At 42.3% G+C, this 21,751-nt stretch overlaps 1 protein-coding gene and 1 long non-coding RNA gene across 2 annotated transcripts; both read right to left on the bottom strand.

Moving 5' to 3' along the window:
• Nucleotides 1-5,348: 5,348 nt before the first annotated feature.
• Nucleotides 5,349-7,413, bottom strand: LOC136426748 (uncharacterized). The gene is made up of 3 exons (XR_010754343.1): nucleotides 7,220-7,413; nucleotides 6,268-6,385; nucleotides 5,349-6,018 (listed from the first exon to the last, which is right to left on the bottom strand). It is a non-coding gene; the product is annotated as an uncharacterized lncRNA (long non-coding RNA).
• Nucleotides 7,414-8,835: 1,422 nt separating this feature from the next.
• Nucleotides 8,836-20,578, bottom strand: LOC136428097 (WD repeat-containing protein 93-like). The gene is made up of 15 exons (XM_066417381.1): nucleotides 20,103-20,578; nucleotides 18,136-18,252; nucleotides 17,565-17,763; nucleotides 16,953-17,017; nucleotides 16,750-16,816; nucleotides 16,310-16,422; nucleotides 15,657-15,870; nucleotides 15,078-15,255; nucleotides 14,245-14,393; nucleotides 13,057-13,188; nucleotides 12,331-12,547; nucleotides 11,905-11,965; nucleotides 10,688-10,844; nucleotides 9,904-10,057; nucleotides 8,836-9,536 (listed from the first exon to the last, which is right to left on the bottom strand). Exons 1-15 carry the CDS (start codon nucleotides 20,241-20,243, stop codon nucleotides 9,371-9,373), a joined length of 2,130 nt encoding a protein of 709 aa, XP_066273478.1. The 5' UTR covers nucleotides 20,244-20,578; the 3' UTR covers nucleotides 8,836-9,370.
• Nucleotides 20,579-21,751: the final 1,173 nt, after the last annotated feature.

A 21,751-nucleotide genomic window follows, 5' to 3' on the forward strand; every position in this document is an offset into this window, starting at 1 on the left:
TCGAGCGGGAGCTCGACCAAAGTAAAGTAAGTAAGTTATGATCCCCGTGCTGAAATCAACCTCTGGCCATGGTTGCCAGGATCGTGAGGATGTACGTACATGGAACAGCAATGTAAGGCCATACGTGACGTCACATTCACGCCCAAGGCATTGAACTGAGATTAGCGAGATCTAGCATTTGCTTAGTCTTACAATAGTCGGCTTTAAACTTGGTTGCATCGTGCATGCAGTTATCATGTAGATTACTTCAGACGACGGTCTAATTTATAAGTAGGGTCTTGTCAATAGTGCCCAAGTCATTACACAGAAGTTCTAGTTCGAATTCCTTGGTGATACTAATCATTTTCCGAGAACTTGTACGATTTTAGACGACGTTATTGACGGTAATGCTAATAAATCATATTCCAAGAACTTCCTTAATTTGAGACGACGCTCTCGACAAATAACGTTAATTGGTGTCATTTTCCAAGAACTGATATAATCTCAGACAAGTTTATGCTATTTATAGAGCAGTGAAAATTGCCTGTCATTTGAACAAATGCGAAAGTACTCTCTGTATATTATTCGTTATTCCCGTGGGCCTTTGGATAAGTGAGTATATACAGCTAAAGATGTCTGCAGTCTGAGCTGTGTGAGGAATTTGAAATTGGAGTTGATTAGAGGTTCGAACGTTTGCTTTAATACGCTTCTCTTTTCTACTGTGCCAAAATCTCACAAGTGGAGCGTTTTTTTTCTAAGTGATTTCATCATGCCTCTGTCACCGAAAGTGGCAAGACAAGTGTGGAAATGTACCGTCAAACTTTATGGTCCGTTTTCTGTTAAGTTGGAACACTGAGCAACGGGATTAGTCATATTGTGTCATTTATTTCGCATAAAGAACAATATACATGCCAGAGCAACTCAGAAGAAAGGGAATTACGCCCACACTGCTGATATTCAACAAGTCTCAATTTTCCCCAACTTACCAACACCTTGATTCCCTTACACTACACTCCGTCTGATATGATAGTTTTGGTGGACATTTTACTTAGTTCATTTTAGAAATGTCACTTTCTCTAGAATCCTCCGAATCGTCGACATATTAGATGCACGGTGTGTATGTTTATAAACACACACACACACACACACACACACACACACACACACACACACACACACACACACACACACACACACACACACACACACACACACACATAAACACACACACACACACACACACACACACACACACACACACACACACACACACACACACACACACACACACACACTTTACAATACTATGCTACAGAGGTAGATCAGGCTGTTTGTGTGGATGTCGTGGCCCCAGTCCGTTTTCCAACCTCTACAAACAAAAGGTTGACCAAGAAGACAGCCAGCACAGTCACACAGCTACGGAACATAAGGCGTCTGGGAAAACATGTAATACCGAGGCTAGTTACATATGCCATATGGTTTGTAGTTACATATGCATATGGTGGCTTTATTGTGTACATTTCTTCATGTTAGTTGCCCTAAAGTGTCATACGACTCACATATTCAGAGTTGTGTAGATATAATGCGTGCAGTATGATAATGAGTCTAACTTGAAGTTCACATTTTGAGGATGTGTTGTTAGAGAATGGTAGTGCTAAACGATTGACTTTTGGTGGACGTCGCCCATATCAATTAGCTTCAAAAACGTTAAGGGTCGAGTGTAGACAAATGCCATGCCGATTATAGTTTTATGTCAGGGTTACTCTCCAAGCAGAGGAATGGGTCCGATGGGTTTTTGACGTGTTTAGGCGTTTTTGTCGGGTGTTCTATTGGGTTGGCGACATAAAAAAGGGGACAGCATAGAAAGCCAGGAAAAAAAACCCGGCAAAAAACAGCCGAACCCATTCCTCTGCTTGAAACACAGGTATAGTACTTCATATTATGTACTTACCGTGTTCGCTTGTCTTGAAGGAACTCCGTTCGCTGTCCTGCAGCGATACGATAGCGTCTGAAACGGGAGAGGTTGCAGGAACACTGCGGCCGCTCGCCGCCGTCCCACCGCCGATATTTCTCCCTTGGGGCGGTGGTCGACACATCACCTGTTGATTCGCCTGTAGAGATGACTGACGTCTGAACTGTGGCGTCCTTTTCTGTCTGTCTGTTTGATTCTTGTTTATGTGGGTTTGTCGGTTGTAGACGCGGATAAGCGTAGGCTAGAAAGAGTTGGACCAGGGGAGACAAGATGGGAGCCACGGGTAGAAGCACCTGCTCCTGGGGCTGGCCCTGACAGGCCCACCCGGACCACGGTGATCCCATCAGGGGCCACTCCATTTGTGACTGACAGGGTTGGACGTCATCCTGGGAGGGAGTGGCGGGGCTCGCTGTGTTCTCGTCAGTGTCGAAGATTGGAACCAGTTTTTCCGCTCTAGATAAACACGTAGAAGATACATATTGACACGGTGATATTTATCACAAGAGTAGGCAAAATACCAAACTCCCACCAGTGCACCACACAAAACTGTATTAACGATGTTTGTATTAGCGCTGTCCTTTTGCTGAAATGTGCCATTCAATCTCACTGGTAGCCGTATACGTAGAAAATCTAACAGTTTCTGTACGTGTATGTTTTTAACGTTGTTAGGATAGACAGGTACAAGACATGACACGTTGAAGACTTACCGAATGCCTGTATTGGTCGGCGCGCCGTAAGAGGAATACTCAGCTTCCCATCCTGTGTCGCTTACCTGTTCAAATATAAAACATCGGCCATGAGTGGAAAAGTTTCATGTAGTAAATAATTTTCTAGATTAAGCAGGAAATTTTACTTGAGTTGCAAAATTGATTGAATATTTGAAATAAGATACTGTACAGGTCGGACGTTGATACCAGTTACACCTTCAGCGAAATTGATTGTATTTCAACCGAGAACGATTGTGAAAGAAAAACTCTCTTTACGCGTTGTTAGTGTAGTTCACGAGGAATATCTGTACCGGATTTTCAAATTTCGGAAAACATCTAAAGATCTAGACATTTACAGACCTGACTGGGAGACTTAATTTGTGTTAGAAATCTCAATAAAACGGATTACGGCAGAAATTTCGTTAATCAATAGATAAAGAAGGGCACGAGGGCCACTTTACCTGTACGAGAGCAGAAAACCACAGCAACAGATTTAGAAGGACCCATGGGCCGGTGAAACGTGTCATATTATTAACCATGCTTAGCGATACTTCACTTCAGTCCGCCCGTACACTCTGATGTTTTTCTCCCGACGCCCGATACGGAATAACAGCAACACTTCCCACTCAGGAACTCCTCTATTCAAACCTTCAAATTTACAACCAATCGCGTCGCGCCGAAATCCTCTGACTCCCGAGCTCCTAGCTTCGGCAATCTTCGTGACAACGGAGGGGGCTCGATATCGGTGAGACGGAAACATCTCGGTGAACCCCGCCAGTTCAATTGCTATGACGACTCGACAGAAGGAGCTTTAGGGGGAAATCTCGAACATAGGCAAGTGACGTCAGCATTGTACAAAAGCAACTCGCCCACAAAAATGGATTATCACGGACTGAAAAGAATTATCTATCTATCAATACACTAAAACCTGGTTTTGATATAACCTTTTTACTTTATATGCCGTACGGATACTCGCGTTACTTCTCAGGGAAGGTCCTAGGCCTAATCTCAACAATTCCAGCTAAAGATCCATCTACCAATAGGAAGGCTCCAACCTATCATAGCTATTATTGCTTGTTATTAGTCTGTTTGTGTTATCATAGATTTGTTATTGACAGTCTGGCATAGACGTCCGCCCAATGACAGAGAGACATCGACATCCCGAACGCGTCAAGTCCAAACATATAACATGAACATTAAGAACAAAGTGTCTTTAGGATGAGTAGAGGTGGTGTGGTACATGTGCAGTGGTTATTTTACGAGACATACCTGTTTGTTCTGCTTGTCTGCAGTCATTTCACAGATCCCATTCATAATTCCACGGGAGGATAAAAACATTGGTAGCAAGTCGAGTGGATGAATTGCTCTGAGAAGAATTAAGATCAAAAGGGACTCAAAGGGCAGTGAAAGCAGGTGGCCTGGAGGCCACGTAAGAGTTTAAGGCTTGGATTTAGGCACTCAAACAAATATGATTCAACGTACCGCCGCGGTCCTCTTGGCCGGTTTTACTGCGAAAGAGGAATGTTATGCCACCCTCCTTGATTGATATGAATGGAGGTTTGACACATTTCTCTATTTAGTCATTTATTTGCATATTCAGAAATGAATATCATTATCAACAATGTATCTTTGATACCTAGATAATAATCAATTTCGTCGCTGAAAAGTGTTTGCGCTGTCCATGGTGCTGAACTGTTTGTAATCAAACTGAAAGAATATCCAGTTTTGTGCGTCCGCTGCCAGCGAATAGCGTTGACATTGAAAGTAATGCCTAATGGATATGCAGACTTCGTGATGTGGTATCGTTTGTTTTAGATCACTGGTGGCTAACGTAGCTATCCTCTTTGCGGGGGGAAATCTATGTAGAGATCTAGGCTGATGACATTAGGACACCGAACAAACCGTTCGTTATTTGATGTGGAGTTAGGAAGAGCTCAGCGCAGGAGAAACAACGTATCTGAATCAGCCGTTCCTACATACTGTGGAAAGCCCAGGTCTTATATTTGACTATACCATGAGTCGTTGAATCTATATGCTAACACGCGTCCCGTTACATAAGCCATGTGTGGGAAGAACTGCCTGCCAAGGGCCAAGTTTGACTTTTTATTGCTAACTAAATGGTAATCTTCAAAACTCCTTCAACCCAACTCATCACCCTAATATAGCTCTGACATTTCCCTCTACAGCATGTACAAATATTGGAAATGGATTGTTTCCTCCCTACATTCAACACAGAGCACTTAATATATGGAACTTGACCTTTGTTTTAAAGAAACGCTCACAAACATTTCCATCCACTTACTTCCACGCTTACCATTCTCAGAAAGAACTAGTGCGGTAGAAGATTGCCACTGGGTATAGACAGTACTGCATGTGATACACTCCGTTCTACAACTTGTGTTGTGGGTGTGTGTTTATGAGTTTGTTTGTGTTTCCAGATACTTGTGGTCAGCATAACGTTAGAACTTCTGGATGGATTGTGATGACATTTGGTATGTGGGTAGGTTTTGGGAAGACGAAGGTCAAGGTCAATTTAGAGCCCCCTACTGTGTGCCCTTATTATGTGTTGTTATATATGATGCGAGATCGCACTGAATAAGTGGGGAATCGCGTAGTGATACAGAACGAAGGATAACTTCTGGACAAAAAGGATGACTTCTGTAAAGAAGGATGACTTCTCAAACCCAAAGTTTCTTCTTTAGCTAAACTGTTTAATACATTCGGACATGTTATTACAACCTTTCACGTGGCGTCATTGATCTTTGGCCGGGTGTGTACTGTTTTCTAGTCTCTACTTACAGAAGAGTCAGCTTATTATTTCAAGTTATTAGTATAATCGTTACAAGTTGTGATATCATAAATAAGCAATGAAAATACACAAGACTTGGATCAGAAATCCAGCGTCTACGTGTAATAGCCTGAGAACTCGTACTATTAACAACAGTCGGAGAAAGCGTTTTCTCTTGGCATAGCCATAGATATTAGGGCACGCACATATGTTATGTTATTTCATTTCTTTCATTTTGAGTTATCAAATTCATTTTATATCAAGTTATAAACCTGACACGTACCGGCTTTTTATTTTTTTCGTTTTTATACACACATTTGCTATGCAACATGATTCCTATATGCCACTCAATCTGTGGCCTTCTAATGCCCGTACGTCAATCCACCGATCTGCCGGGTTTAGTGTAGTACTGGTCCCGGTCCGGTTGCGGCAGAACAGGTACGGTGCGCGTGTCGGGGTGGGGGGACGGCGGCAGGATGACCTGGTAGCCCGGCCTGCTGCCGTCAGGACAAGGGGGCGTCATACCGCTGCACTGGGCCGTGTTCTGTTCGTCTAGTTTCTGATGACCACTTCTGATACAGGACAACAGAAAGAATTAACTATCAAAATCTTAACCACGCCATAGGGAATACGAGTGTAATTTCATTTCTGATACAATAGCTTTGTGGCTAAAACTACGTACTTCACTTGGCCTTTGAGCACAATAACTCGTCTTAACAATATGTGTTGTTATGCTAGAATATGTATAAAATATGTCAACTTAAATACATGCACGGCCCAAGTAAACAATTTGTAACGCTGAACAACAATCCCAGCCTCACCTTCTGCGGAACATTTGAAGCACTGCGCATGAGCAACATGGGGTAGCTCCCTCACGCATAGTCACAGTCTGGTGAATCCACTCTGGAACGTGTCCTACAACACATGTAGACCCCGTCCCTGTATACGTAGCACGGGAACAGGATAGGAACAGGACGCATTATTATAAAATGATAACAGGGCGGTAATATGAAACGTCATTGCACATTCACATCATGTACCAGGCTTCGGTGACAACTCCGTTTATAAAACCAACTGTATTTTTTACTTCCAAACGTCCTCACCATATGGCCTGGTGTGTTATGTGTGTACGTTGATTCGTGCATTCCTTAATGATGGAGGGTAATCTGTCATTATCGCCGTAAATGCAGCAAAGTGTAGTAGTATAGCACACACATTGTGATGGAAGCGATATGAACTCAAGACGTAATGTCAATGTGGAGCCACGATAGCCATGTCGTTTACACTGTCGCTTTCCTGGTCAGTCTAACTGGCTACAATGTTTGTCCAGACACAAATCAAACGTTACCAGTCCGAAGTGGCCGATTTTAGGCCGTCTCTTTGTACCTTTCATGAGATCTTCTCACTACCTGTACGTTCTTGTCTGCTAACTTGCTGACTAGTGAACTGATGTTGCACGGTTCTGTTAAGTCCTTAAAGCTTCCTGTCCTACATTCGGACTGAGTTACCTGTCCCTTGGCCTAACCCTAGCCTCCAGTACAAGCTTAAGTGACTTAGCTTGCCGCAGCAATTTGATTCCAGCAGCGTTTTTACGAACCCGATGTACACGTCTCGTAAACTTTCTGGTGCGGCAGGACTTTTAAGTGCAAGTTGCTGGTCACAAGCTGAGAAAAAGAGAACTCATTTGATCTTACAGAGGGCTTTAACTTAGGGAACTATTTGCTTGAGCCAAGTGTGCACATTCGTCGCATAAGAAGCAACAGTGAAACGTACCGTTTGCTGCAGAGTAGCTGATCCAAAGAGCCTACAACAGAAACATTGTCTTCTCCAAGTTTGCCCCAGTCCGTCGGACCGCAAATTTGGAGGCTGCTTCCGTTTTATAAGATTCGGCGGTAACAGATGCGATGGTTGTTACTGTTCCCACATAGTCCTGGAAATCGGGACAGTCACCGGCGACGAGACTGTGCCGGGGGGAATCACGACCCCTTTAAAGAACAATGTAAGAACATGTTGACCCACTATATAATGAAAGTAGTGCGATAAGGTATCGGAATGATTTATCATGCTTGTATAGCTAGAGATGAGCAACTAGTTAACGGTCTGGACGTAAAGCTTGACCGAAAATCTTACACAGCCTACAAATTTATGAGGGTCCTATTTTTCACATGTACATAGTTAAATGAACATGAGTATTGTGTAGAGCCTTTTGATAAATGTATCATAAAGTTTTATCTAAACGAGTGGCATATTCTGCTGTCTTAGCTTGTGAACGCCCAATCTATTGTTGTTAGCGTCCAAAATTGTCTCGAAAGATGAGTGCAGAAACCCTTTTAGGGCCCCAAAAGTGCTTTGAAATACCCACTGACTGTATTCCAAATCTTGTGCAGACAAAATGTTTGCACAAGAAGTAGGTCACTACGGGACGTATGCAAATGAGTAAAGTCACTCCAGGCCGTAGCCTTCGGTCATGCATACTAATTCTGCCCCTACTCAAAAAGTACCAACGATGGTGTCCGATAGCTTAGAACGGTCTTTATTGGATCCGGGAGTATTTGTGTTAAGTGTTATTAAGCTAACATACGTCTTTCTTTACTTAAGATAAGGGTTATATCAGATATTGCCCTGGTCCTGTTGAGCCGCTTTTGCAATGCTGCTTGGACAAATTGGAGCACTTAGCCTAAATCTACACAACAGGATGCGGGAAACGGGTTGGAACCAGTTAAACGTTGGTAGCCTGGTCGAACTTTCATAACCCAAAAACTTCAGTTTAGAAACTCTATAGGCTCATTCGCACCATTCCACTTTAGTAGAAACACCTAGATCTGAGTATACAATGTATCAAAGGTGATAATCTAAGACGCTGATTTGGAAGTTTTTGGAAGGTCAGTGCCCTTTGGTGAATGTTAAGTGTACAATGATAACTGCAGACCTGTTTGTTTTTCGAGACTGTCCAGTAGCCATGGCTGCAAGACGTACAACAGGATTTAAACACGCCATAGGCTGGTTAGAGTTAAGCTGCACAGAAGTAGAGTCCATTTACGTTAGGCGCAAAAGCACCAGACTGGACCCAGCTTTCCTGACGACTTTCCGTCCCACTTTGCCCCTTCCTGTCCCCTGTCCTGGATGTTAATGCTAATGACTCCAACAGGCTTTATCGCAACTCTCCCATGTCAACCATCATGACAGGCACGAGCCAACCAAAGCACGGCTGCTTTCAGACAGAAGCATGCAGATTTGTAGGTCGCACGTCACACGCGCATACCTCAGGCTGCCTGGCAACATCCTACATGTTAAATCTGTGAGTTGTTTCACATACAATAAAAGATGAATGCATTCTGTTGTACTTTATTCATGTAGCAAAAATTACAGACAAAACAAAGCAACCTTGCTCCTGAACATTACTTCCTTTTATTTAAAAATAACCAGCCTTAGAACATGGGAGATATTAACTGAATAGTATATACACCATATTCCCTTATATACATTAACAGTAGAGTGCTATGCATCATTAAAGATAAATTTTATCTGACACTATTACATTCACACATACATGTATCATACAAACGTTAGACCTTCACAGTGTCCACTGAAATGCAAATAATTTTCTACAAAACGAAATATTATCTACAATCCTTTACAACTTAGTAGACAAAATGGTTTCTCAACTAACAAACCCTTATTTGTACAGCATTCATTGACCTCACAGCAAAATTCAATGAACACATACCAGTATGAAGATGATCACGGTTTCAAATGCTTCATTATAGGCATAATCTACTTCTGTACATGGAAGTGCAAGTCGATGAAGAAAGACTGAATACAGCTGCAGGAGGTTTCTACAACTGCAGATGCAGAAAACAGTGAACGATGATGAATTCTGTACTGTATTTGATGCAATCAGCTGCCGTGTAAGAAAAGTCTGGTTCATGATCGTGATGCAAAGGCCACCTTCACCCGCTGCCTGGTCTGCCCTGCGTTGCGGAACTTCTGCGCAACGTCGATCTCTGTCCGCAGGTCATTCCAGCGCTCCTGCATCCGCGCGATGCGGTCCTTCTGCCGCGATAAACGGTCTTGCAACAGGGCATCACATCTACAGGAAATGGATAGAAAATAGAAAAAACACTTGTCATAAAGGTTGAAAAAGGTCCTCCGTATCATCACAGGCAGCAGAGCTGATTATGGAACATTAATAAATCCTGCAAGACAAAATCAGCATAACTTCGAAGACAACACCATCTCACAAGATGTTGCTGGTACCATGGGACAAACAAACCTACAGAATTATTTTTAAGACCCTTTTTCATGTCATGCCTTCAAAAGATGAACATAACCTGAACGTACCTGCAGCTGGAAACTGTTGGTAAAGAAATGAACACTACCTCGAAAGCTTGTATTCTTCATCAGGCAACGTTGGAACATTGCAGTGCACCTGGCTCCAGACAAACAAACCAACAAACCTTTTATTGACGGTGACATGTGTGATGAAGAGGCGGGGCTCTGACTGTCTCCTCCAATAGTTGTCCAGCGTGGGGAAGGAGCGGAGCTGGTGCACGAACATGGAACTGCTGCCGCTACCTGGGACGTACTCCTCACCAGCATCCAGCAGGGAACCTGACACAAACACAACAGGAACAAGAAATCCTCTGTTTTATATACATTCTGAGGCTATTGTGCATCTTTAGCCAACTTTCCCATTTTGCCAATCTCCAGTTACATCACCTTCCACCCCAAATCCTGACACTCTACAATATTAAAATAACAACAGGAATTATTTAGAAAACACGACACGGCGTATCACCTGAGGTACTAGCCTGACCGAGGGTCGGAGTGCCTGAAGGCGGGAGGGCAATTTGACCCAAGGGGGGGCAAGGACCAAGATCCTACCCACCCAAAAAAATATGCATTTCAAATTTGAAATGCATCAGAACTCAGAAGCTGAGAAAATTTAGTGTCCTCAAACAAAAGATTGTAAGAACATCAATTCCAACATCCGAATCTGGTATTTCAATCATCAACAGCTGTGCAAGCAAAGTATGTTTTAATTATTCTATGGAAGCCTGTGGGATACGAGTAAATTAAAAACCCCATGGTAACCATAAACTACAGACCAATACAGAACATCCATATTGAACGTTATCACCACTTAGGCATGACATAACAACAGTACATATATCACTGTCCTAAGTAATGATTACATGCAAAACTTTTAGTTCAGAACAAATCAACTGCCGCAACAGTCACCTTTAGCATAGAGCATCTGCCCGTCTGCCCCGAATGCACAGCACGGCTCCCAGGGGGAGGACAGGTAGTGAGTGGAAGGGAGGCCGATCTCACACAACACATGGTTCTTCAGTACGTCATACATCAGCATCTGGCCATTCCTACGCACACACAGCACCTGCGGACAACACAAGTGTTTCTGTCATTGTCTTAAATTCATGATCAGATTTCTCCAATGTTATGGTCACATTTCTAAACCTGGGGCCCTCCCGGGCTGTCTGCTGAGACAAAAAATAGAATATCAAGAAATATACACCACCTATGCTCAGGTCATAGTCTTTTATATCCTAATTTTTGTTTCTGGAAACTGTCCGGCCAAACCCCGGTATTAAGATGGAACTATAAGATCACCCAGCTACTTAGAATCTTCTTATACATCAGTATGATCAGTTGGCAATAAAACATATAATAGATTTATTGCAAGTTCATGCCCGAAGGCTAATTGCAGACAAACAAGTACATAGCATGGAAAATCGAAATATTTTTCTAGTCTACTGTGAAAGTTCTATGTTAACTAAGGTTGACTATGGTTGGGTTTGACTTCTTTTTTGAAGGTAGTGGAAAATGAAGAGACCCACGTTTTGTATCGTAAGTGGGTTGGTTGATTTTACTAGTAACATGGATTTTTGTAAGCTATTCAAATGGTGAAAGATAGGGGAATCAACGGAAGCTGTTTTATATAATTCGTTTCTTTTGGCGTCATACAGATGGCATTGGCAAATGAAATGTATTTCATTTTCCACTGCGTTCTTTGTACAAAACTTACACATTCTCTCGTGAGCAGGCAGCTTTTTATATCTACCCTTTTCTATTTCTAGTGGATGTGCGCTTATTCGCATCTTACACACAGCTGACCGTTGGTCAAAATCTTTGTTGGGAAGATATTTTTCCATTGAGTATTCTGTTTTGACATTCCTATAAAATCTTAACTTACTGTCATCGATAGATAATTTATAAAGAAAATTTTGAATGTATATGTCGGTCAGAACATATATTGTAAGACAGCTACTGGAACTGTCAAGTAGTGTATTTCTTTTTCCATCTTTAAGCTACGTTGGTTTCTGTTCCTAATAGACAAGAGTGATGAATAGGGCTATATTCAACTTAAAGTGTATGCTAATATGATCATAATTCAAACACATTTAGATGTTTTATAATCTGGAAGAATGGTTACTCACCACCTGTGGGATGGCAGGGATAACCTGTACTGTGGTGAACCTTTCTGTGTCATCACTGGAGCTGGAGGGGAACAGACAACATAGGAGAGAAGTCAGTAAGTGAAATGACCACATTTTTTAAAGTCACTAACCAGGTAACAACTCATTATGGGGCCTTTAATGTGCTGAAGGAATGATATAAGAGCAGGGCTGTCTCCAGACATTTGCTTGTTGGAACAGACAAAAATTTCACCCGTCCATCCAAAAATCTGAACTTCATGACATGAAATTGGAGAAAACCTATTTTTGTAAGCTTGAAATGACTAAGATTTAACAAAGAAAATTAAATACACAGGCTCCCAGCCAATGATTGAGACGGAAAAAAATGTTAAGCTGGAGACAGCACATATAAGACACAATAGGACAGGTGTGCAGGATTCTCCCCACCTGTCTAGTACAGTGACAGGCTCCATGTCTTCCTCCCCATGCCCACACCTGACCACAAACAGAGCCCCATCACTGCAGCCTGCCAGGACGCCTGCTGAGGTGGGCGTGTCGTAAGGAGGGTGGGAGGGGGGCTTGTTGGGCAGCACGGCTGGGTTCAGGAAGGTCAGGAAGGTCACACTGCCCTGGGTCTTCAGTTTCTTCACACACTTCTGCAAACCTGCAGGTAATAAGTGCAATGTTAGACATGCCTTACTCAATGGACTGGCCATTCCCCAATAAGTACACAGCTTTGTGACACTGACAAAATCAGAGATGACAGATTTCACCACCTGTAGAAACACACACACAGACACACAGAGTTTCCCCTAAGCAATATTCCACTTGTGTAGGGGAGTGTATTGACAGAATTCTGACAAGCAACACTTTACCCCAACGTCCCCAAGAGATTGGAGTATTTGTTGATGGCATACGAGGGTGAAGTCTGCCATCTCAGATTTTGTCATTGAATTGCAAAGCAATATGGCTGCCATCTCTGACTGCCTTGGTCATGTGGTTTATCAATCCAACTTCAAGAGAAAATTGGCGATTGAAATCATAACCTGCACATCGCAATTAAGAACACTGATTTGCACACCTCTGGTGCACATTCAGGTCCTTACGATTGTAAATTGTACCTTACACATTTCTACTTATTATTATTAAATTCATATAGGCAAAATTACTGACCTAAATATTTGTCCCACACAGTGAGCAAGCCATCCACCAGACCCACAGCCACTAAGGAGGTGTCTGAGCTGACAGCGCTGGCCGTGATGGTGCAAGTGTTCGGCCAAACCAGGTCCGGCTTGTGCTCAATGTCTACAAAATAATTGTTAGATATCAACATCAATGTCTTTTAGGTCAGTTGTCACTTCACAAGATACACACAGTAATCCCAGCTTCTTTGATAAACAACAAGGCAGAGAGAGGAACTCTCTTGCTTGATACTGTGATAACAAAATACATGTAGGAAGGACAAATATAAGTTTTCATAAAAGTGCAGCATAATCTAAAGCTCTCCTCCTTTCCCAAATCTTTCAAGCATGTACATTGCACCAGGCAACCTAATTTGTACCATACTTCATACATGAGAGTAGGTTGGTAGCATATGGTGATTGCATTTGAACTGTAATTATAGTATTTCTGTGCAGAAATCTTTGCAAACTTACTGTGTGAATTACATGTACAAGTCAGCATTTGAGGCTTGATAGATGTTTTGCTATTGAACCAACAGTTAGCAACGTAAGTATATGCTGGGATACTGGTCATTTGATGCAAGGTGTGATCATCCACTGAACATCCACTGAGCAACAATAGTCTATTGTTATGGTTCTATGCAGGTGCAAGTACATGTGAGGAAAGCTGCAAATAACTGATGCAGGTGATTTTTTCAGCTGCAGCTTGTGCATAAGTGCACGTGCATGCGCTCAAGTACAGTAGACCAACCAAACGCACAAACAAGTTTCTTGGTTTCCTCTCCCCCAACATTTGTGACCACTTTACCCTTCTTTTGGGTCACCTGCTGCCGGCATTCCACTCCAGGGTCTGCAACTTTACATTTATCAACATTACGGGGCAATCATTCCACTCGCACCAATCAAAAAATGTTTTGAGAACAACATGAACAACAGACGATAAATATCAAAATTCAAATATTTCCCTTTGGAAAAAAAGAATGAAATCAAAAACAAAGTCATCTTGTACACTAAACAAGCATGGAAGCTATCCTATCGTTTCCTGAAGAATATGCGTTGGTAACATCTACATTGTATACCTGGATATACCATGCTACTGAAACAGCAAGGAAACTTGCTGCCCTATAATGTATGTGCTAACATGCACTACAAGGATCTAAACTAACAAAGGAACATTAACCTTTTCCAGTCTTGAGGAGTGAGTAGTGAGCCAGGTTGTTGGAGCCGTTCCAGCGGACACACACAGAGTTGACCTGTCCGGCCTGCGCCACGTTATCCAGGCCTGCCGGCAACATCTGTCCTCCCAACAGGAAGTGGAAGGTTGGAGTCCTGCAGGAACAGTACTCTTGTTAATCCTCGGTGTATGGTCTCTTTACATTTAGCCAATTATATATTCATACATATGTATGGCACCTGTTTGGGATGTCCCTATAACTCATCTGGTAGCAGTCTCACAGTTGAGCTCCTGGTTCCAATAATTTGCTAACTGGGAGACACCAGTTCAATCCTGGGTCAGGATATCTCAGTTGGGGCTGCACCCGTCTTTTGGACGTAAAATGGGGGTCCATGTTTCTTCAAGGGACTTCAAGCATGTTAAAGGGGATGTGCTAGCAACGTCTCCCTGTAAAAATATACACTGCTACAGAAACAGCAAGGAAACTTGCTGCCCTATGTTGCAAAATCATAGCATTTCATCTACATGTATGCCTTGGCGAAGGTCAGGTAGGAGGGTTTGTCTAGTCAGGCTGTGATGTTACTGATGCTATGCATGCAAATTAAGGATACTGGGCTATTAATGTTTTTTTTAATTCATTCATTAATACCAAGGGTGGTTCCTTCAGTTAACTGAGTAACTGACTTCAAAGGGAGCCCCTACAAAATCATAACATAACAGGATACAACCTATGTGGAAAAGTCTACAATATAATACAGTACAGCGCTGATCTCAAATATTAGCTTTCTTATAAAGTTGAAACTCCACACAGACATGAGATGACAGAAAAACCCCATCACCTGGTGACCTCTTCCTCCTCCTGCGCCAGATGTCGGACCTGCTGCTCGTGCACAACATTGAACACCGTCTTCCTCTGGTTCAGATGTTCCGCCAGCAGCACGTGGTTACCTCCCGTACCGATCACGTCGCCCATGTCCACAGCCTTGTACGCGTCATACGCACTCTTGGCACTGCTGCCTGTGTTGTGTGTCAATGAGTACATGTTCAGTACTCCAACAACATGTGCAGCAACATTTCCAAAGCCTCCTTATACTGGTCCCTTAATCAACATTTAAATCTTTCCACAAGCAAGAAAGGAGATGTCTCCCAACTTTGCTTTTAATTTTCATGAAGAAGTAATCGACAGATTGGATAGACTTAGGAAACCATCAGACCTTTCAGGTAGCTTCCTTTCATCAGTGACTGTCAGGTGCCAGGTGTGCTGACAGTCACTGACAAAAGGTAGTGGATGCTACCTGAAAAATGTATGACCATTTCCTAAATGTATCAATTTGCTTGAGTATCTGATACCTTGCACATCTTCCACTTTTATGGGAAAACTTATTTACAAACACTAAAGACTATCGCGACCATACAACCTGTGAGTTCAGTAGGCGGGCGTACTCTGAGTACCATCTGAGCGGGTGAGAACTTGATGTCAGGTCCTGCCAGCATGCTGCCCTGCCCTACAGACGGGGTCTGCCTGGGTACCTCGGAGGTGGGGGTCCCTGCACCACTCTTCCTGCCCTCCTCCCCCTCTGTTGCCTGCCCATCAGATGTTTCAGGGGCTGTTTCTCCGTAAGTAGACTGGTCCTATTGAGGGACAAACAGGACTAACTGTATGTTTCAGGTATAATTTAGCATGGAGCAATAAGCCATAGCTGATGCTGTAGTCCTGTGTGAATTAGATCTTACTATATTGACCGATGGAGGCCATGTATTATCCTTGTATGCATTTTGATAAAGAATACACCGGATACTTTTCAGAATTTGGGTCTTAAGTTGGCCATCCATACTCATAACTGCTGTGCAAAATTTGAATGCTGGTCAAGAATGTCATCATTTCAAAGTTACATGTGTAGGAACAATAATTAAAAGTCTAAGAAGTTCTCAGCATTTAAAACAGTCTGACATCATCATGACCAATATATGTTTCTCCAGTATTCATTTGGCTGAGAAAACACCTTGCCAGTGTCCAAAGAAGATATACACCAGTAACAGTTTAAACAGATTTTTGAGAAGTTGTGTGAACCTGGGATGCAGCATAAGCAGCCTTGAGTGCCTGTGCTTGAGCCTGTTCCAGCTCTCTCAGCCAGCTGTCCCTGGGCAGACGGTGAACCTCCAACCACACCTCCTTCTCCTTGTCTGTAACACACAGGACAAACTTAACACGTCTGCAGTACCAGGAGTACTGTGAATGCATTTACTTTTGTGTGGCATTTTCATTTCATGGTAGGAGGGAAAATGAGGTTTTCATGATTTCTGTGTTTGAAGTTTGTGGTTGAAACAATTCTGTAGTAGAGTAGAATTACAAAACACATATTCGTCACAATTGTGGTAAGAGGTCACAGCAGAAACTGCGAAAATAAAACACAGCAATCATTTCAAGATTTAGTTATCCAATGTTATCAGCATAGTTTTGCGAGTTGTTGCTCATCTATCATTCATACTAAAAAGTTGAAGCAAACTCACTTTCAAGGGCAACTCCAGCATAGTCTCCATCTGTTGACAGCTCACACTTCACTGTAATAGTGCCCTCCTACAAGAAACAGAACAACAAGCCTTCGTATCTGTACATGTAAAAATATGTAACTGTCCATAATGTCCCATTTTTACCAAATAGCCTTACAGACATGAAGACTTTTAAAAGAGGAGAAATGAAACTCTTGACAAACCTGCTCGTTAAGCTGTTTGATGAAGTAAAACCGCTCGTTAGAGAACAGCAGCAGACGGGACGCACCTGTGGGTTGGTAAAACAATCATCAGCAGCATGAACACATTTGTAACCTTTATAGTAGCATGAACACTTTTGCAACCTTTATAGTATTCTCTATTATAAGATGTTGATTATGAGATGTTCACAATGCACTACCTTTTCAAGCAAAGCACAACATTCTTATGTTGAGTTGTATTGCATTGCGTTGTTTAGTGTTGTATTGTTCAGTGTTGTGCTGTTTAGTGATGTGCTATGTTGCATTGTATTACATTGTGTTGCATTTTTGCTGTGTTGTGTTATGCTGTGCTGTGTTATGTTGTGTTGTGTTGTGCTGTATTTGCTGTATTGCATTGTGTTGTGTTGTGCTGTGTTGTTTTGTGTTGTGTTGTGTTGTGTTGTGTTGTGCTGTGCTGTGCTGTACTGTGTTGTGTTATGTCAAGGAGGTTATATAGACTATATAACCTCCTTGGTTATGTTGAGTTGTGTTAGAAATTCAGAAATCTTTTGTGCAGAGACTACAAAGATTATCCACAACTAAAACACAACATCAATGTATAACCTCACAACTTACCCATGTCGTCCACAGTGGACAGCAGGTACATCTGCACCCCAGCCAGGCTGACCTTCAGACTGGTGACCTCTACTGTCTCCTCCCACAGAGCCAAGGTGACCTGACTCACTGCGTCGAAGGCTGCCAGGCCGGTCGGCAGGCCAACAAAGATGTACCGCCCATCCACACTGTGGGCCATGCAGTGGGCCTTACCATGCTCCTTTGTGGGAAATATCATATGGGATTAGATATCTTATTTTTCTTTTATGTCTATCAGTAGCATATGTGACAATCATTAGCAAGTTTGAAGGATTATATGATATTTTTGCACCTGGACAATTTGACAGCTTTTGTCACCTAGCTCATCAGGACTATTTGGTATAGGCAGGTTAACCCTATACCTAACCCAAACTCTAACCCTAACTTTAACCTTAACCCGTCTAAGGCCTGGTGCCAAACTGTCCTGATTGGCTAGGGGCTGAACTGTAATGGTGCCAAAATGTCCTGATACCACTTAAGGATCTTAAAGCATAAAATATAACACGTCTCTGTCAGAGAAACTTCAGAGTGAGACTAGATCACAAACCCATACCTGCATCTGTACTGGACACTCGTACAGCGGCGGCCGGACCCTGCTGCCGTCCTGCATGCGTGCCTCCTCACGCTCGCTGACGATGTCCCACACATCCTCCAGCAGCTGGAACAGCACCTTGGGAGGCAGGACAGGTGTGTGTGTTAAAGGCACCCAGAGCACTTTATGTGGCTTCAAACTCAAATTAAAAAAACTATTTTTTAGCCATTTCTACACATAGTAAGTTTCTATAACACTATACCATTACACATCGACATTCAAGGAGCAAAGATGCGATGTCGTTGTGTGTTGAGCACTGATAGAAAATCCAAGCGCTGTCAGCGCCACCATTTTTTTTTTCAAATTTTCCGACTTTTTGGAACGTGATGTCCCGTCGCCGGAACTTGCAGAGAATGGACCTTTCCAGTCGAACACCAGAATAACGCACAAGTACATGAGAAACGGACTTGGTAGTAGTTGGCAGTGTGTTATGCAAACTCCGTCCCCTTGAGTGCCTGAGATGTTTTCTTTTTCATTTCGATTTTTTCCTGGGTATTCATGGAGCCAATGCAGTGAGAAATCTGTCCCAGATATAACGTTACATGTATACATACCCTGCTTGTCATTTCTGTCCCACTAGCGCTGTTTTTGACGAAGGTGTTCCAAATAGAACGGGGTTCTAGATGGTGTTCGACGGGAACGGTCTATTACCGACGAAAAACCGTTTTGAGTTCTGTTTCAGTCTAATTACACTAGGCGCGTGAAACTAAAGGGATCATTGTGTAGCTTATTTTCGCGTGGCTTTTGAGCGCTTGTAACATGTAATCATCGCGCAAATGTGGTTAACAGTGGCATTAAATGACAATTTCATAAAGATTACAGCAACTACAATATTTCCAATTTTCAAGCCAAATAAAATGCTCTGGATGCCTTTAAAGGGGCATATTGTGACATGAACATAAAACAAAATTCTTTGTTTATGATTATTTTTCTACATCATTAGTTGAATCTACCTTATTACACTGCACAGCAATATTCATCACGTACGGATGCGACTTTGTAGTGTCGTGCGAACGTCTTGAAAAAAATTATATACGCAATCCCCGCCGCCGCTTGAATTGACCGCCATCTTGTCCAACATTCCGACGAACCACAGAACACGCGATCGAACGCCCGACGTTCTGAAGTTTGTTTACTTGTGGTGATTTTCCTGTGACGCTCGAACTACGACCATAACGGTCGATTCAGATTTTTCGTAGCGTTCTACGCTGGCTTATTTGCATATTAACTTGCGGGACGCAAGTTAATACGTGTATGAACCAGATTTTAAACGTTTTGTGTTTTTCGTCGTTTATCAATGGTGGAAATGTGACAAAATGACGGGAACATGTTGGAAATAAGTAACAAATAAGTTACAAATGTGAATCTTAGTGTAGATCTTTCAAATTCTTACTATTTGTAGTTTTTGCCCACCAGATTCTACAATATGCCCCTTTAAGGAGACTGTTAAAGAGACTATAAAATTAATGACTTTTTCTGTTTGCTTCTTTTTCATGCTATATCATTCAATATGAACTCAATTGATTTTATGTGGCATATTTTAGGCATATTTCTGGGCATCAGATTACGGTACGAGATGGCAAAAAAAAAACAGCCTTTCATCACCTCTGATAGTTTGAAAGTTTTGAAGGCAGATAAACTGTGTGATTGTCTAACATCAATGACATCAGGAATGCCAAGTAGATACTAGTTTATCAACTTTATGATGCCCAGATTCTCATTGTAAGGAAATAGAGATGTTCTGCATATGTTATAGACTTGTAGTGGCTGAAGCAAACGAGGAAAGTGATTGAACAGCGTGCTTCGACTTGTTTGGGAATTTGTTTTATCACTGAAAAGCTACGATCACAACGACATTCTCTTACGTCTAGCTAACGTTCATAATTTCCCTCGACAAGACTTAACTATCGATGGAAAAAGACTCAAACCTTATCTATCATGCGGTAGGGCTGCGGTAAGGGGTCGAACAGCTGCTCAGGGTCCGTCAGGAACTCTTCTTCATCACTGTCCCTGGAGCTGAGGGAGGGAGGGGGGATATCCAACCCACCCTTCCGTATAAAAACCGGCATTTTCTCAGCAGAAATTCAGACAACAGCCCAGAATTTAAGTTCTTTTGAAAGTCAGTAGGTTCAATGATGCCAGGCTCCAAAATCTCGACCGTGTACAGGTAGCAGAAGCTTTGAGGGCGCACTGAAAACAAACGACTTTTCAGGACTTGGACAATTTCGGATCGTCCGCCATCTTTGCAACCAAGGCGACAGTATACTCTCGTACAAATCACGTGACTAAAAGTCATTTAATGTTTCTTCTGGAGTTATGGATGCTAGAAATGTTATGATTATGCAAGTGTGTATTCCTATGAAGTTCTAGCTGGATATGGTATTTTGTCAATGGTTGAAACGACGTGAATTACGGCATGTATGCTATCGATATGACATTTCTCGCGAGATTTAGAACGTGAAGCAGAGTAGAATGTTAGAATTACTGCAATGCAAAAATAAATCGCTAGGTGGCGTTCATGCGCAGTCTAGAGTAGAGTAGAGTTGATTTCGCCAGGTAGGAACTCCGGTTCCAGTTTAGGCTGCTCTTCGATTCATCTCACTGTCATCTCTGGTTTCTGGGCATGGTCCAGAGCTCTGTAGTCTACATACAGAAAAATAGCATGCAGAAATGCTTGACCTTGTGAACGATATTTGAAAAATGTTTCCTTGTCATTTACAACTTTCCCTCAAACAATGTTAACGTTAACGTTATACATGTGTACTTAACTTTTTATCAGAATAATCACACGTTGAGGTAATACTGACGTAACGTTAACTTTATGTTGTATCACATCAAACATTCTCAGTTTGCCTAATAAAAATCCATCACGTACTTTCCCTAATAGTGTACTTACCTCGCATGATATGTACATATACTGATCGTAAAGTTCGTTTTATGGGATAGTCTGGCTTTCTATCGGACATCCTCCCTCCATCCATCCGGATAGCCGTGTTTATCCCCCTTTTGATGAACAGTCCTTATTTGGTTTGCTGACTGCATAAGAAAGGCTTGGAATGGACCAATCGCCAGGCAACATCTGTCAGCAGACGGTTAACGTTGCTTTATGTAAAAATGCGGGTAAAATCGATTCAGGTTGTTTCTCGAGATGCCGTAGGAAGTAAGACATCGTGTGCATCCGGAGATAACGTTGACTTGTGACGTAATGAGCTGGCAATACAAGAAGTTAGGCAAAGTTAGGATTCCAAGAAGACGTTTCAGCTGGATAGTCACGTTTGCTTCATTGTAAAATTACTGACTGCATCATAGTTCAGAACAGACAGTAACCAACGGTAACAAACAGCCGGAGTTCCGTAAGTAATGTAGTCTGGGCGTGTTATATACTGTTGAAATTTCACCGCGGAGTTGTGACGATTTACAGTCCTAATTTATGCAAATCTTTGAAAGTATCGGGGACGAATGGAATGCTTTTAATGCATCGATCGCACAGGGACCATGTTTCTTGGAAAGAGTCCTGAAAATCCCCCCTAAAGGTTTAAAGGAGGAGATTGCGTTAATAGCATGAAAAAGCTCTCAC

Source organism: Branchiostoma lanceolatum, chromosome 2, assembly GCF_035083965.1.
Source record: "Branchiostoma lanceolatum isolate klBraLanc5 chromosome 2, klBraLanc5.hap2, whole genome shotgun sequence".
Classification (NCBI taxonomy): Eukaryota; Metazoa; Chordata; class Leptocardii; order Amphioxiformes; family Branchiostomatidae; genus Branchiostoma; species Branchiostoma lanceolatum.

What these genes read in the sequence shown, in the direction of transcription:
- LOC136428097 (XM_066417381.1), bottom strand. Translation starts at nt 20,243, where the DNA reads ATGCCGGTTTTTATACGGAAGGGTGGGTTGGATATCCCCCCTCCCTCC. An exon ending in TGCTGGAGTTGCCCTTGAAA is followed by an intron (nt 16,423 to 16,749) that starts GTGAGTTTGCTT and finishes TGTGTGTTACAG; the next exon opens with ACAAGGAGAAGGAGGTGTGG. An exon ending in TGTGTGGGACAAATATTTAG is followed by an intron (nt 12,548 to 13,056) that starts GTCAGTAATTTT and finishes TATTACCTGCAG; the next exon opens with GTTTGCAGAAGTGTGTGAAG.